At 38.4% G+C, this 17,936-nt stretch overlaps 1 protein-coding gene across 11 annotated transcripts in view; it reads right to left on the reverse strand.

The window, feature by feature from the left end:
• Positions 1 to 17,936, reverse strand: part of Sin3A (SIN3 transcription regulator family member A) — a 66,955-nt gene that overhangs the window by 14,452 nt on the left and 34,567 nt on the right. For 3 of the 11 annotated variants that reach the window (XM_088257085.1, XM_088257084.1, XM_088257086.1), the window contains exons 7-18: positions 16,662 to 16,749; positions 14,965 to 15,070; positions 13,961 to 14,201; positions 12,102 to 12,230; positions 11,511 to 11,690; positions 10,413 to 10,538; positions 7,717 to 7,828; positions 5,849 to 6,008; positions 4,676 to 4,869; positions 3,525 to 3,647; positions 2,291 to 2,514; positions 210 to 383 (exon numbers count right to left, since the gene is read on the reverse strand). In XM_088257085.1, coding sequence (XP_088113211.1) covers positions 210 to 383; positions 2,291 to 2,514; positions 3,525 to 3,647; positions 4,676 to 4,869; positions 5,849 to 6,008; positions 7,717 to 7,828; positions 10,413 to 10,538; positions 11,511 to 11,690; positions 12,102 to 12,230; positions 13,961 to 14,201; positions 14,965 to 15,070; positions 16,662 to 16,749 — 1,857 coding nt within the window. Of the gene's footprint in view, positions 1 to 206; positions 384 to 2,290; positions 2,515 to 3,524; positions 3,648 to 4,675; positions 4,870 to 5,848; positions 6,009 to 7,716; positions 7,829 to 10,412; positions 10,539 to 11,510; positions 11,691 to 12,101; positions 12,231 to 13,960; positions 14,202 to 14,964; positions 15,071 to 16,646; positions 16,750 to 17,936 lie in introns of all 11 variants that reach the window. The other 8 variants (XM_088257080.1, XM_088257078.1, XM_088257081.1 and 5 more) reach the window with 3 other exon arrangements.

The following is a 17,936-nucleotide window of genomic DNA, read 5'->3' on the forward strand; positions in this document are numbered from 1 at the left end:
CACCACATTATGTGCAGCTCATGACGATCAAGTTGCACACATACTGTACATCGACACACTACCTCTGTACATTCTTCACCGAGTTACACACACACACCCGCATACTACCTCTGCACACTCTTCACCAAGTTACACACACACACACACACGCATGTCTACACGCACTACAAGTTAGACGACACCTATAGTAGAAGCGAGGTACATACAACCTTCTCCCCGTATATCCGGCGCAGGGCGCGCTGCTGTATGGTGGGGCTGGAGCCGCCGAGGCAGTCGTCCAGCTTGAAGCGGGCCTGCTCCTCCGAGCTCATCCGGGACAGCTTTTTGTGCACGCCCTCCAGGGCCAGGATGGTCGACGCGTTGGTCTCGATCACCACGTCCAGCTGCCAAAACAAAACGTTCCTCGTCATGTGATGATACCATTTCAAACAGTCGTCACTGTAGTCAGTTTTTATCTCTGTTACGGTATATTTAACCTGTCTGGAAGAAGTGGCCGTAAATAATTGTCCAAATAAAACCTTTCTCAAAGGAGTATGGGCGTACATGAACGCCCGCACTTATAACTAAAGCCTGGAGACATTTATTTCTAAATTACTGCTATCCATGGTTGTATTTTAACACTAAGGGGGTTTTGTCTATTACATGGAATTACACGGAATATTACCATTCGGCACGTCAGTTAGCATTTTAAAATGACGATTGGCATGTGCTTTTGTCCATATTTTTTCGAATCGGTGCTTTTGATCGGCATGTTGCGCGTAAATTCGATCACGCTAAACTGTCGTAGTCGCTTTCATTTTTCAAAACCGGACGGTCAAATTCCGGGTAGTGGACAATCGCCCTAAGGGGGCTATCACGCTAACTGAAGTGCCGGACAGTAAAATTCCGTGTAGTGCACAAACGCCCTTAAACTACATCAGATTATTTTGCTGTTTTACCCACAACATTTAACTTGAAATAAAGTTTGTGTGTAATGACACTGTCAAAAAAAAGAACCCATGAAATAAAAGATGAATAATTTTTATATAAAACATGTTTACTAATATAAAAAATGTAGAGCGCTCTTGAGGCGATTATTTTGCTGTTTTACCCACAACATTTAACTTGAAATAAAGTTTGTGTGTAATGACACTGTCAAAAAAAAGAACCCATGAAATAAAAGATGAATAATTTTTATATAAAACATGTTTACTAATATAAAAAATGTAGAGCGCTCTTGAGGCGATTATTTTGCTGTTTTACCCACAACATTTAACTTGAAATAGTTTGTGTGTAATGACACTGTCAAAAAAAAAACATGAAATAAAAGATGAATAATTTTTATATAAAACATGTTATATAAATAAATACTTATAAAAAAATGTAGAGCGCTCTTGAGGCGATTTCTCACAAAAATGGCGCCATATAAACTGGCCATATTTATTTATTTAATTATTTATTATTATTATGACCCAAGGGGTTGGTAATCTGAAGAAATAACTACACTCGCATATCGGCAACGCCATCTGAATAAAGGATATGCGACCCAACAGATTGACATTTTTTAAATGATTTTTTTTATCTGTTATTATCATTTTCGTATCACAATTTACATCTGTGTAATTATCATTTTTGTATCACAATATACATCTGCGTAATTATCATTTTTGTATCACAATATACACCTGTGTAATTATCATTTTCGTATCACAATTTACATCTGCGTAATTATCATTTTTGTATCACAATATACATCTGCGTAATTATCATTTTTGTATCACAATATACACCTGTGTAATTATCATTTTCGTATCACAATTTACATCTGTGTAATTATCATTTTTGTATCACAATATACATCTGCGTAATTATCATTTTTGTATCACAATATACACCTGTGTAATTATCATTTTCGTATCACAATTTACATCTGTGTAATTATCATTTTTGTATCACAATATACATCTGCGTAATTATCATTTTTGTATCACAATATACACCTGTGTAATTATCATTTTCGTATCACAATTTACATCTGCGTAATTATCATTTTTGTATCACAATATACACCTGTGTAATTATCATTTTTGTATCACAATTTACATCTGTGTAAGCGCCCTTGAGGTAATATTTTACGAAAATGATACTATATAAATTATTTATAATTATTATTACTATATCCATAGGGGTTTAGGTGGACCTACACTGAGAGTGTCCCGTCTAACAGAGAACTGTGTAAGACCAAGAGGGATGCTTTTGATCAATACTGGATACAAGAATGCTGAAGTTAGTAAAAGTATGCAATAGGTACCTCGAATCGCTCATCCTCGCAGCGGTAGATGAACTCCTCGTACTGGGTCTTGCGGCTGGTGACGAAGGTGCTGTCCTCGGCCCAGGTGGGGAAGGAGACCCACGAGTCGTTGAGCACCTCGCGGCAGAGTGCCGTGCGGCCGGAGCAGCGCCGGGTCACCGAGTCGGCCGAGCCCCGCGGCAGAGCGCAGTAGGACAGCCCCAGGCGCTTGCACGTCGACAGGTCTGCGGAGGAGGTATTCACACATAAAGCAACCTGAACGAATGTTCACACACACACACTAGAACATTTGAACTAAGACCTACTTGATAGCACTGACCAGACTGATGAGTTTTAACCCTTACCGGTCCTATGTGCAATCATTCAACATGGATTTTTTCCTCATAGGCCCCATGTTGAATGTCTTTCGATATTTTTTTCATAATCATTAGTATTATCAAAACATTGTTGTCGGAGAGTTTTTTCATCAACCCTAATTATACTCTGCCAGTCTGCCGCCCAACCCACAGTATACTGATCACAAACCCGATTTGCGGGCGTCTTTCGCACTCTACCAACAGTGAGCAAATAGAATGCTTATAAGTGTCTCCCGCTCTCTACCAACAGTATGTAAAAGACATTTTTAAGAGTTTCCCGCAAACTGTTAATAAAGATTTTATTTGGAAAAAGGACAGGATTTTTTTTTTTTATTTCAAATATATGATATTAAGATATGTTGAAAACTTAAAAACATGTGAATTTTTTTTTTTATCAATGTTTGAATAAACATATCATTAATATATCAAAAATATATATCCGCCTCCGTAGTGTAATGGTCAGCACGCTGGGCTACTGTACTGGAGGTCCCGGGTTCGTTTTCCAGTGGGGAGTCAAATAAATATAAGTTTTTTTTTTCAATATAATATTTATTCAATATTACCCTGGACTGGTACCTAAAGTGGAGGGCTTGATCACCTTTCTTTCATGGGTTTTAACAATCAAGATAACACTGCATTTATATGATGCAGTGCCCTATGAACCATTGGGTGCGGATAAGGGTTAGAAGTAAAAGAAGAAAAATATAAGTTATTTTTTCTCAAGCTATGTATATGTATATATATGAGGCGAAACTTGATGAGAATACATGACGGCGCCAAAAGTAAAAAACACTTTAGGATAAGTAAACGCTGTATCAATTTGATATGGTATTCTATGTACCATTAGGTGAACTTGAGGGATAGAACAGGAGACTTACCAACTTCCAGGGCTGCGTCGCCCTGCGGGCGGTCCTGCCGCAGCTGCGCCCCGACGGGCCCCAGGGTGTCCACGTCCCCCGTGTAGCGCTCCCCTCCCGACAGGTACGCGCCCGGGGTGTATGCTGACCAGACAAGAGAGCAAACAGATGAGTGAATACCGCTCAGGCCGACAAAGCACCGGACATCAGGCAAGGATCATATTTACAGATTTGGCGTTCAATTTGTAGAACTCCATTTTAATTCATATATTAAATATTAAAATCAAACACTGATTTTTAGAGTCTAAACACACATAAAAATAAAATACTATAACATCAAGGGTTCTTGATTTAAACACAAGGATAATGTAATTGTATAATGCTTTAATTTAACAAAACAATGTAATAAGGTTCGTGCACAAGTTGTTATCATCTTATCAGCCGCGATAGTCCAGCACTCTGGGCGTATCGTAATCAAGGAGCTCCACAAGCAAAATATCTTTCAGGCAGTAGTCCAGCACACTGGGCGTAAAGCGCGATGTTTACTCGGCAGCAGCTCCGGGTTCTCTGATTTTTAGGTAGCCGAAATGGCCTTATATAGGCCGTCCGGTACGTGCTATCGCCATGTGTGAAAGAGACGGGACGCGGGAGTGTCAGAAGAGTAAAGCATTCGGCGGTATGTTACAATACAATTTAGTAGACTCTAAAAATCAGTGTTTGATTTTAGTATTTAATACATAAATTATAAAAGTTTGTAGGAAGCGTACGGGGTTGACTCGAGGCTATCGATGTTTAGCCGTCGCCAATACGGAGCGCTTCCTCCGTTCCTGTCCCTGTGTGCATCAAGGGACATGGCCTTTAACGCGCCAAGCTCTCAAATTTCACAGGATACTCGCAATAGAGTGTTTTTGCCTAGAATTTTCACTCATGAATTACATGAAATTATAGTAACTTTAAACATAAAGAGTAAATCCACTCACAAGTAGGCATAGGCTATGAAACTTATAAAGTTGAAGCCTGAGTATGGCCATGATAAACGGTGTTGCATAAAAGCGTAGCTAGATTTCAGAATCACTTGGACGTTAGGTATTTCAACAAAAAAAAACCTGATGACACAATTGAGAGTAAACCTCTATGATTGGGAGTAAACCGAGTTGAGTAGTTTAGCTTACCTTGGATTAGCATGGGCGGGCCGTTGGGCGTGGCCCCCGGGCCGGGCGGGGAGGCCTGGGGCGGCGAGGCGGGCGCGGGGCCGAGGAAGTCCTGCAGCCAGCGCTGCAGCTCCGGGTGGCGCGTAAAGAAGGGTGCCGTCACGCCCAGCAGCTCCGTCTTGGAGATTATCTCCTGCGTGAACAGCAGCAGGCATCTGGGAACAACCAAACAGACACATTCAATCAACACATCGAGATTAGGCCACCAATCGGCAACATTAGGGTGAAACAAAAACATCCTCTTTTGACTGTGTCATAATCGTTACACTACAAAGGTAGTAGAGGTGGGTAGATTTGTACTTTTTTTAAGAAGTATGTTAACACATTGTTTACGGTGTGCACGTATTTCGCTCACTCCTTTCAAGAACGTCATAAATCAAAAAACCTAATTTTTCAGGAGAATGTTTTTAAAGTTTAAAAATATAACACAATGTATTAAAGATAAATATCGAGCCACTTATTGAACTTTTTACTGTGCAACAGATCTTTTTAGGTAAAACTTGAAGGTTTTTTCTCTATTTGAAAAATATTAAGTATGTTTAAAAAAAAAATAGTTAACAATACCTTTTCTTCAAATTGCAAAAACAACACTTCTGCCCTGTAGCGGGTAAATATTAAGTTAAAAATATGTCTCTTTTGCTGGGATACAGTACATTTTCTAAGCATTTCGAAAACATGCACAACTGAAAATTGATGATTTTTGATTTATGACATTCTTGAAAGGAATGAGAGATTAGTGGGTTTCAGAAACCTTATGTTGCGGTGGTTGCACATTTTTGTGCATGAGAAACATGAGGAAAAAATCTATATCAAATGAGTTTTGACATGGGACCTGTAAGGGTTAAGAAGACATCAATAAAAGATTTACGGTCCAATGTAGAATCTCTTTTACGTAGATTTTTTCCTCGTAGGTCTCATATTGAATGTCATTCAAATTTTTTTTCATAAGTATTATTAAATTATAATTCAAGCTCACATTTTTTTTAACGTCATCAAACAGTATGTGGAGCAGAGGACAAATGAATTTTTATCCATTGAAATGTATTACTGTCTACCTGATTTTTTTTTATTTTGTCGGGGACTGGGAAGGGTTAAAATGTGTAACGTTAGGAAGCGTTTGCGTCCGAGACTAACCTCAAAAAGTTCTCGTAGACCTCCTGGCTGCGTAGCGCCTTGCGCACGCGGTCGAAGAAGCTGAAGTCGCTAATGGTGCCGTAGCGCGCCGCCTCCGCGTGGCTCACGTCGCGCGGCGTGTACAGCTTGTGCTTCTTGGGCGGCGGCGGTCCCACCGTACCTGTAATCACCACGTTGCAATAACACCGCACTCGAGAAATGTCACCGGACAAAGAAAAAAAATTGCCTTGGTGATGTGTTATAAGCTCAGTGGAATATCTCCAGAGATTTGTTTGTGGGAAGCGTACGGGGTTGACTCGAGGCTATCGATGTTTAGCCGTCGCCAATACGGAGCGCTTCCTCCGTTCCTGTCCCTGTGTGCATCAAGGGATGTGGCCTTTGACGCGCCACGCTCTCAAATTTCACAGGATACTCGCAATCGCAATGAGATATCAATCGTAATTTAAATTGGAGTCAAAATAAAAGCAACTGGGAAAACTACCTTCTTAAAAAAAAGATAATCTTAGTAGTATGGCATATGAGATTGACTAAACATCTATATATATTTAGTCAATCTCAGCACGTTCCTGTCCCTGTGTGCATCAAGGTACATGGCCTTTGACGCGCCAAGCTCTCAAATTTCACAGGATGTATTGCAAGACAGTAATAATTACGAGGAATTTTGAGATGACAACCATCTCTCGAAATTAAGTTAAATGGGCATAGGGATCCTGAACGGTGGGGACAAAGTGTCAGCCCATACATCCTCCTCCCCTTATTAATCTGCAGAGTTTTTATTCCTTAAGTGTTTAGAAAATTTTCCTCTATGCACATTTCACAAAGAGTCCCCTAGGACTGTATAACCACTGCGGGTGAATGATGGGTATAGAAAAAAAGAAAAACAAAAACATTACTCATTCATTCCTGCACTGTCTAAGCAATGCACCTTCGAGAAACAAAAAAAATTACTATAAATGTTTAGATCACAAATATCTGTCATATCGCCCACTCCTTTCAAGAACGTCATAAATCAAAAAACTTGATTTTTCAGAAGAACATTTTTAAAGTTTAAAAATATAATACAATGTATTAAAAAAAAATTACCAAGCCACTTGTTAAACTTTTAATATGCAACAGATCTTTTTAGGTAAAACCTGAAGGTTTATTCTACATTCGAAAAATACCGTACCTTTTATTCAAAATGAAAAAACAACACTTTCTGCCCTGTAGCGGGTAAATATTAAGTTAAAAATATGCCGCTTTTTCTGGGATATAGTACATTTTCTGGGCATCCCGAAAACATGCATAACTGAAAATTGTCAATTTTTGATTTATGACGTTCTTGAAAGGAGTGAGCGATATCATTCCTTCCATTCATCCTCCTTACCTATCTTTTATACAACTCTCTTATTATATCAACTAGCTGTAGCCATATAATTATGTTGAATAATAAGTTCAAGTACCGTAGAACGGGGCTACTTGAACTTTGATGTTTTACTTGAGCCCAGTACAAAAAATTTATTTAGATCTGTATTTGGTCTACAATAATGAACGTATGGACATGATTCATTGTTTCTCTGACAGGTGACACTTATTGTCACAATACATTCATCATTGTAGACCAAATACAGATTTAAATCTTTGTTTTGTACTAGACTCAAGTAACACGTCAAAGTTCAAGTAGCCCCGCTCTACGGTACTATCTGCCCACTTATTCATACATTTCTAGAAGAAAAAAATCTAGACCACTCAAGCTAGATTATACTTTTAAGTCATCTTTAATTTAAGTTTTGCCTACCTTCCCACTGACTATACTTTTAGTCAGTTAGAAGGTAAGCAGTTTCACAGCGATATAATGAGTAAATCAAAATAATTCAAGGTAAACTCACTGAGTTGGTTGTTGGAGAAGCTGGGTGATCTCTTGAGGTGGTGGGTGGAGCCCAGGTTGGAGCTGGTGTGATGAGAGGAAGTCGAGTGCTTCTGGTGGTGATTGGAGGAAACCTGGGTAGAAGAACGGGGAACATTGTAACAAACAAGCTTTTCCATCTGTCATCCATTTCAACAGGGTTCAGAGATTTGATGAATTAATACTATAGATACTATCAAACGATAGATTATTCACCCAATGCATGATATCAATATATCATGTGTACACTGGAAAAAACCGTTAACTATAAAATCCGTTAATTGATTCGGCAGTCACTTTGTGGTAAAATCTATCAATTTGTAATTAATGTTTTACTTAGTAAATACCACTATTTCTTAAAATCTAATGTGACACATGTTTCGATGCATTCTGCACCATTTTCAAACACAGTATGTGATGCGGATTTTAAGAAATAGTGGTATCTACTAAGTAAAACATTAACTGAAAATATAAAATCCCTGTTTGAATAATTATTTATTTAAACCCTGTTATTTAAAGCACTAAGCCTGCATAAAATACGCACTATTATTGGATTTACTTGTAAACCATACAAATATGACATTTCAAACTACCGAGTGTATTTTGCCAGTTTATAGAACATTGAAAACTATATACATAATTTGCATCATTAAGTAAAAATTTCATATTTTCGAGTTAACATTTTTTGCCAGTACACCCACAATATATTACAGGTGTCTCAACATAAGATAAAGCATTCATCATTTTTAAACAAAAGACGATGGAAGTCTGAGCATCCCGGAGTTTACAACCTGACATTTGGCTGGCTTAAGTGATCACTTTTTGTATAACGGTTCCTGTATTCAATGCTCAAAACTCTCGTAGGGTTGGCGTGATACGATACATGCGCCGACCGCCAACACTCCTCGTTCAAAAGCATCAAGAGATTAATTAGTTTTTATATATATTATCGGTGATTTTGTGTTATAAGCTCGGTTTAAGATCTCAGCAGATTTGTTTGTAGGAAGCGTACGGGGTTGACTCGAGGCTATTAATGTTTAGCCGTCGCCAATACGGAGCGCTTCCTCCGTTCCTGTCCCTGTGTGCATCAAGGGACATGGCCTTTGACGCGCCAAGCTCTCAAATTTCACAGGATGTCTCGAAAGACATAATAAGTACGAGCAATTTTGATATGATGTAATAAATTATATTTATTGTACTTTAGTAAATTAATTTGTCTGCCTCCGTAGTGTAATGGTCAGCACGCTCGGCTACCGTTCTGTTGGTCCCGGGTTTGATTTCCAAGGGGGGTAAAATAAATATAAGTGATTTTTTCACTGTAATATTTATTCAATATTACCGTGGACTGGTACCTGAAGCGGAAGGCTGATCACCTTTCCTTCATGTGTAAACGATCAAGATAACACTGCGTTTATATGATGCAGTGCCCTATGCACCATTTGGGTGCGGATAAGGGTTTTATATTTATATAGTAAATAAATATAGTAATAAATTGTATTATAGTAAACTATAAATCTCACTAATCCTGATAATGCCTCCTTTTAAAGTCATAGTACCATTGTGCCCATTATAGAACATTAAAACAATTTATATACCTTAGAACGGGGCTACTTGAACTTTGATATGTTACTTGAGCCCAGTACAAAAAAATATTTAGATCGTGGTATCGATGGAAGTATCGTGACAATAAGTGTCACCTGTCAGGGAAACAATGAATCATGTCGATACGTTCATTATTGTAGACCAAATACAAATGTAAATCTTTTTTTTTTGTACTGGGCTCAAGTAACACATCAAAGTTCAAGTAGCCCCGTTCTACGGTACAGAATTTATTTTGAAAGTAGTGAAAATGGGCTGTTGTTGGATTCCTTTTAAATGTAAACCGCTTCATACTTTTGAACGAGTCACACTCGCACGCTAAATGGGTTTCAATTTTTAATTTAACAATTACTTTTTTGACGATGAATCAGTACAAAATATTGTAGAAGTAATTGTGAACTAACTATGCTTAAATTGTTACATTTTATTTGAACAGAGGATAATGTTTCAATTAAACATTTTTAAAAAACCTGATGTTTTTTAAACATTTTTTTTTTTTAAAAAAAAACCCTAGGATTATAAGTGGTCAATTGTAATTTGATAGATTTTGGAAATCCAGCCGACGAATGCCAGGTCGTAAGCCTCGTGCTCAGACTTACATTTTTTTAAATATAAATATGATAGATGCTTCGTCTCAAGATGAGACATCGCTCACTCCTTTCAAGAACGTCATAAATCAAAAATCGTCAATTTTGAGTTGTGCATGTTTTCGTAATGTCCAGAAAATGTACTATATCCCAGCAAAAGAGGCATATTTTTAACTTAATATTTACCCGCTACAGGGCAGAAAGTGTTATTTTTGCATTTTGAAGAAAAGGTATTGTTTAATTATTTTTTTAAATATACTAAATACTTTTCAAATGGAGAAAAAACCTTCAGGTTTTACCTGAAAAGATTTGTTGCACAGTAAAAAGTTAAATAAGTGGCTTGATATTTATTTTTAATACATTGTATTTTATGTTTGAACTTAAAAAACGTTCTCCTGAAAAATCAAGTTTTTTGATTTATGACGTTCTTGAAAGGAGTGAGCGACATATCAAGGGTCTGACAGTATAAAAAAAAATTGATGGATTGTCTGACCTGCGAAGAGGGCGGTTGGTCGGTCTGCCGGGCGGGCGCGGCCGGCACGGCGACGGGCGAAGCGGGCCGCGCCGGCGTAGAGTGGTAGGAATCCGTCTCCATCATCATGGTGTCGATGGCGCCGCGCTGCTGGCAAACAACACAGTGAGACACTTCACACACCTCTACAAGTGAATTACGTTTTACTAGTAGTAATTGGCATAAGCGATTAAGATTTAAAAAAAGAAAAGCATGGCATGGCGTTCTATTCTGTCTGCCTTCCCGCAGGGGTATGCCGTGAAAATATAATGCCATACCACTCTGTTTTTGCAAACATTCTTCGCCTCTTCCACATTCATGCTTCTCCTCATACATAATCGCCGAACATTTTGACTTCCGACCCGGCCGCTTTCAAGTATTTGACACACCTGATCTTGCCAAGTTTTCCATAGTCTTCCTCTGTTTCTTTTTACTACTACATTCGCCTTATAAATTTGTTTTGACGTTCTTTCCTCACTCATTCATTCCGCACACCCAAACCATCTCAACACACCTTAACGTGTGTTGAGATGGTTTGGGACTCTTACCACTCTGTAGGCCAGACATTCTGGCCCGTACGATTCTAGTAGGCAGCTCCGTGGGCCACAATGTCCGGCCCGGCGCAGGTATAAATTTAATCACGGATTTTTCTATCACCCAAGTATTTCTACCAAAAAATATTTCAGATAAATACAGTTAATCTTAATTAACACGGTCATACGAATTGTCAGACAGAGTGTCCCAAAATTAGAGAACCAAAATATTTATTTTAATGGTAGAAAAACGTCAAATTTTTTTGATCAGAGTAGCTGATCAGTTATTAGAAAAAATGGTCAGAGTGGAAAAGGTTAAAAATAATGCAAGGCTGAGATAATGCTTATATCAGCCTTGCATTATTTTCTTGTATCACCATTGGAACATGTACCATACATGGTTTTGCCGCACTAAGAGATGCCATTCCGACTGCATTCAGTTTATCGTCCTTTTGCCGACTTCGCTTCCATGCATTGAGATTTCATTATGTATCAAATACAATTAGTTTGAATAGCAAGGCACAATGCTGGGTCGAGGGTCACCTACCTGGAGGACTTGGGAGGCTGCCCTCGGGCGTGCAGGCTCCTGGCCAGGCCGCGCAGCGTCCAGGGCTGCCGTGGCGGACTTGATGGCCCCGCCGGCGCCGCCCCCGCCGCCCGTGGCGTCGGGCAGGAACTGCCCAAACTCCTGCAGGAGATCGTCCTGGTTCTCAAACAGCTTCGCCACCTGAGGGATACCAAAGCGTGAATACAAGAACGTTTCACTGAGCAATCAGATACCTACACCATTCTTAGGGCCCAATATATAATGAATAGCAACTTAATTTTTTCTAAACCCAGGTTACATTTGATGTAATTGAATTTTCTTCTTACAACACTGTTTTTGTATTGAAAAAGTAAAGTTTTTCTTCAAAATAAATGTATGATTTTGAAAAGAAAAGAGTTACTGAAGGGTAATGAGTTAAAGGCGTAGTTTTGTCCGCCTCAGTAGTGTAATGGTCAGCACGCTCGGTTAACATACTGGAGGTCTCGGGATCGATTCCCAAGAGGGAGGGTTGATTTTTTCACGATTTGTCTATTTTTCTTATTTATTTTTATTTTCTCATGTTTTTTTTTATTTATCTTTTTTTTTTCTCACCTGTGCGTACACCTCTTGTTCCGTCTGCTGCTTGACCTGCGGCTCCTTGAGCTCCTTCTGGCCGCGCTGGTAGGCGTGCAGTATCTCCAGAAAGCGCTTGTACTTCTCGGGCTGGCGGTTGAAGCGATTCTGCACAACGGAAACAAAAACAGTTGAAAAGAAAGTTTTTCATCTTGAATTACATTTTTTCAGTTCTATACACATTGTTTGCGGGTGGTTTTTTCATCAACTCCGACCCTAATTAGTGTGCTAACATCAGGATCATATACTAATCACAAGTAACTGTATACCCAATTCCGATCTGTACAGTATTTTTTTGGTGTCTCACACTATACCAAAAGTTTTTTTTTTTTTTGAATTACCTAACGTCCAAGTGACTCTGAAATCTAGCTACGGCTTATGCAACACCGTTTATCATGTCCCTACTCAGGCTTCAACTTTAAAAGTTTCATAGTCTATGCCTACTTGTGAGTGGATTTACTCTTTATGTTTAAAGTTACTATAATTTCATGTAATTCATGAGTGAAAATTCTAGGCAAAAACACTCGCTATACCAAAAGTAAGCAAATAGAATGCTTATAAACGTCTCCCGCTTTCTACCGACAGTATGTAAAAGACGCTTTAAAGCTTTTTCCGTAAACTAGTACTATTATAAAATAGTTTTTTTTTTATTTTTTTTTTATATATTTTTTTTTTATTTCAATTTTCAATTTTTTCAATTTATTTATTTTCAATTAACATATACATTACAAACTAAAAAATTTAAAGAGTATACATTAAATACATACAAAATCGAAAATATGCAAGAACTATTTATTATAAGTGGGGTCAAGGGATCTTGCATCCCCTATGTCACTGCGACCATATTAGGTCTATTGTGATCTCCCTCTGCGTCATAGCTTACTCTCAAGACCTACGTGAGTCATGCAATTCACAACCTAAACTATATAAGTCAGCAGATCTTTAATGCCAAGCAAGATTGGACAATATGTCCACAAACTACATTTATTTCTCTGGTTGTGCAAAGATTACAATAAGCTTCATATACCATAGTGCAGTGTACGGCAAACTTTTTCTACTCAAGGTACACCTCGGCTGTCCAAACTTAAAACATTTTTTTTTGTTTTTTTGCATTTTTGGACTAAGTAAGACATTTTAACTTAGTCCAAAAATGCAAAAAAAAACCTACTAGGAAAAAAAAGTCCCTTTCTGTGTTTTGAGTTTGGACAGCCGAGTCCTACCAAATTAAAAAATTTCAGAGGTGCATATTTACCATATTATGGTAACATATTTAACATATCGCTCACTCCTTTCAAGAACATCATAAATCAAAAAACTTGATTTTTCAGAAGAACGTTTTTAAAGTTTAAAAATATAATACGATGTATTAAAAATTAATATCAAGCCACTTATTGAACTTTATACTGTGCAACAGATCTTTTTAGGTAAAACCTGAATGTTTTTTCTCCATTTGAAAAATATTCAGTATATTTAAAAAAATAATTAAACAATACCTTTTCTTTAAAATGCAAAAACATCACTTTCTGCCTTGTAGAGGGTAAATATTAAGTTTAAAATATGCCTCTTTTGCTGGGACATAGTACATTTTCTGGGCATTCCGAAAACATACACAACTAAAAATTGACAATTTTTGATTTATGACGTTCTTGAAAGGAGTGAGCGATATTATGTTTAACGCCAAATGTGAGCCTACTTAACTGAGCGCAGGCAATCAAAATTTAGAGCAATTGTGTTATTTTCGCAAAACTACTATTTTTAACTTGCAGCTATTTGCCTTTGCACATTAGAGCTTCGCACCATAGTGCATATTGTAATATATATATATATTGTATGCCCACCTTGATCTTGTTGACATACTCGATGGCGTGGTTGAACTCCACGGGCTGCTGCGCGCTGTGCGTGGGCGGCGCCTCCAGCTGCTGGTGCGCCTGCGAGATGTGGTGCAGCGTGTTGGTGGGCGGCGCGTGCGCGGGCGGCGCCGCGGTGGCGGTGGCCGCGGGCGCGCTGGCCGGCGCCGGCGGGCCCGAGCCCGGCGAGCCCGCGCCCGGCGCCACGTGCGTGATCGGCGGGCCCACGGACCTGAGGAAGACAATCCATTCATTGCATTAGTCAATTGGTTCAAAATAGGTTAAGGAAGTTAATAATTTACCATATTTTACAGACTATAAGACGCACTTTATGAGAAGAATGTGGACCAGTGAAAATGAGATGGAAAAATGGTACATTTGGGATGATAAAGCTCTACTTCTCTCTCTACTCATACCGCACCCAATGGTGCATAGGGCACTGTATCGTACAGAAATCGTGTAAATAAAAAATTAATAGAAGTAGTGTTATTTTGATCGTTAAATATACAAGGAAAGGTGATCAGCCCTCCGCTTCAAGTACCAGTTAGGGGTAATATTGAATAAATATTTGAGTGAAAACTCACTTTTATTTATTTAACCCCAACGTCCCAAGGACCTAACTGTAAAATTTAGAATTAGCTTCACATACGGTGTTTGAAATGATGCGGAATGCATGGAAACACGTGTCACAGTAGATTTTAAGAAATAGTGGTATCTGCTAAGTAAAACATTAATTAAAAATGGATAGATTTTACCACACAGTGACTGCCGAATCAATTAATGAAATTATTTGACCCCACCCTGGGAATCGAACTCTGGACCTTCAGTACGATAGACAAGCGTGTTGACCATTACATCATGGAGGCAGACGCATGCTTCTTATACTGATAATTAATATAAAATGCTTACTGACAAGCTGGCATCACTCTGCGGTCGCAATGAGCCGCTGGTCTGCGTCTATGCTTACAAATGTTGGCAAAGAGGCCCCGACTTACCCGGGTATGATCTGCACCAGATGGTGTTGGGTGTGCGTCTGGCTCGGCACGGTGGGGGGCCCCACCAGGAGCCCCGTGGTCCCCGAACCCAGCACGGCCTGACTCCCTGGGAACAAACGAAAACAAGGTTTAGTTGGCTTCAATATCAACGCTTACCAAACTATGACAGTTTAAATAATGAATCAAATTTAAATATGTCGTATTGTAGATATCCACAATTCTTGAGCACATTTACAAGAACTTTTTTTTTCTTCTTTTATGTAAAGAGCTTGTGTTGATTTATAATTATAGGAAGTGTAATGGACTTCTGGCAACTTTTCAGGAGAACATAATATTTATTAGTACAACTTTTCAGAACATAATTAATAATAAAACCCTTATCTGCACCCCAATGGTGCATAGGGCACTGCTTCATATAAACACAGTGTTATCTTGATCGTTTACACACGAAGGAAAGGTGATCAGCCCTCCGCTTCAGGTACCAGTCCAGGGTAATATTGAATAAATATTACAGTGAAAAAAATCACTTATATTTATTTGACCCCCCTGGGAATCGAACCCGGGACCTCCAGAACGGTAGCCGAGCGTGCTGACCATTACACTACAGAGGCGGGCGAGAACATAATTAGGATAACGTAAACTCTCATTTTATATATAAAAAAAATAAAGAATTATTCGTGTTATTATTATTTATAAAAAAAATACTTCAATTACATACTATTTCTGTGAGCCTAAGCGGATCATTATTAGAAATAGGTATCAAATTGTGGTACAGTGGGTTCAAACCGAGAAACATTTGACTCGAGAGTTCGCGACACTAACCGCAGGACCACAACCCGACACCATCAATCTTCTGAAAAATCAAGTTTTTTGATATTTGACGTTGTTGAAAGGAGGATATGTCAAACAAGGGCCAGAACATTTGAAAACATGTGCGAATCAAGAATCCTTTTTCCTCTAATATACTGACACTGCATCGTATGAAAACAGTGCCATATTGATAATTTGGAGTACCAATCCAGATCGTTTGTTATTAATTTAACCCTTGGTCTACCGTAAACATCAAAACCACCATTCAGTGTCCAATGGACCCCTTATATAAAGTATGGAGCATTCTCAACTTGTAACCCAGCGAGTGTTTTTGCCTTTCACTCATGAATTACATGAAATTTTAGTAATATATTATTAGATTAAAACCAATATTTTTAGCTTTTCCACTTTATTTTTATTTGACCAGCGACCGGGTTATGTCGTTACCGACATCATCAGACTGGTAACGACGATGTCGGTGTGTCAGTGGAAAATATAAATCTATTAAATTATAGTAACTTTAAACATAAAGAGTAAATCCACTCACGAGTAGGCATAGGCTATGCAACTTAAAAAGTTGAAGCCTGAGTAGGGTCATGATAAGCGGTATTGCATAAGCCGTAGCTTTCAGAGTCACTTGGACGTTACGTAACCCTCGTGTGCGTTATATATTGTCATCTCCATAAAATTTAATTAAGAGTTTCAATAAACCCAACATTAACTTCAGAACGCGTCCGCTCGACACGCCCGGCAGTCAACGTGTTGAACAGTGGTATTTACCAAGTAAAACTCTGTACGTGGGAGTGGTGTATGATGAAGGGTGATGGGGCGATGGGACACTAAGACTAATAAGTATAGAAGTTGTATTGTACATTTATGATACAAACCAGCGTGGGTGACATTGTTGTGGCCCTGCTGATGCTGCAGCGCCGAGTTGGGCGACGGCATGGACACCGACACCTGGTACGCATAGCCCTGGGGACACAAACACACACACCGTTACAACAATGTTTTATTTACCAATGGGGAGTCCTTTGGCATAGGTCAGAAAACTTAGTAGCCAAAGAGCCAAATATGCACATTACAACAATCAAAATCTGTTTGCAATTCTAGTACACCTTTTTTTGTTAATTTAAGACCTTCATCAAAGCAAAAACCTTCAGGTTTTACCTAAAAAGATCTGTTTCACAGTAAAAAGCTCAATAAGCGGCTTGATATTTGTTTTCAATACATAAAACTATAACTATAAAAACTATATTCTTTTTTGACATCTCATCAAAGAAGAAAAAGAATATGGAAGTCTGGAAGTAAATACGGGCCTGACGACCGTCATAGGCTGGTTTAAGTGATCACTTTACACATGTGTAATATTCACCAATTATACCCATTATTGACAACAACACTACTCAAATTCTTGGAATTTCTATAAATACATAATAATAATAATAATAAACCCTTATCCGCACCCCAATGGTGCATAGGGCACTGCTTCATATAAACACAGTGTTATCTCGATCGTTTACACATGAAGGAAAGGTGATCAGCGCTCCGCTTCAGGTACCAGTCCAGTGTAATATTGAATAAATATTAGAGTGAAAAAATCACTTATATTTATTAAACCCCCCTGGGAATCGAACCCGGGACCTCCAGAACAGTAGCCGAGCATGCTGACCATTACACTACGGAGGCGGACAAATAAAAAAATAAAATAAAAAAAGCTCAATAAGCGGCTTGATATTTGTTTTTAATACATTTTATTATATTCTTAAAATATAAAAACGATATTATTTTTTGACATCTCATCAAAGATGAAGAAGAATATGGAAGTCTCGCCATTTACAGGGCTGACGACCGTCGTAGGCTGGTTTACGTGATCACTCTACACACATGCAACATTCACCAATTCTACCCATTATTGACAACCACACTACTCAAATTCTTGAAAGTTCTATATATAAATATATATATATATATATGAACCAATTTAGAAACCTTGTTCTTGAATCACTACAACTTCACTAGAGACATCTATTGGTGAGATGTAAAGAAGCTTTTTATAGAGCAGAAACTAGACTAACTCCTATAATTGGAGATAATCCAAATTTGTGAACAAGTATGCATTTGGACACACTCAAAATGTTGCTTCATTAAATTACTCGTAC

Source organism: Brachycentrus maculatus, unplaced genomic scaffold (genome assembly GCF_059751285.1).
Source record: "Brachycentrus maculatus isolate JH-2025_06_01 unplaced genomic scaffold, ASM5975128v1 h1tg000070l, whole genome shotgun sequence".
NCBI lineage: Eukaryota > Metazoa > Arthropoda > Insecta > Trichoptera > Brachycentridae > Brachycentrus > Brachycentrus maculatus.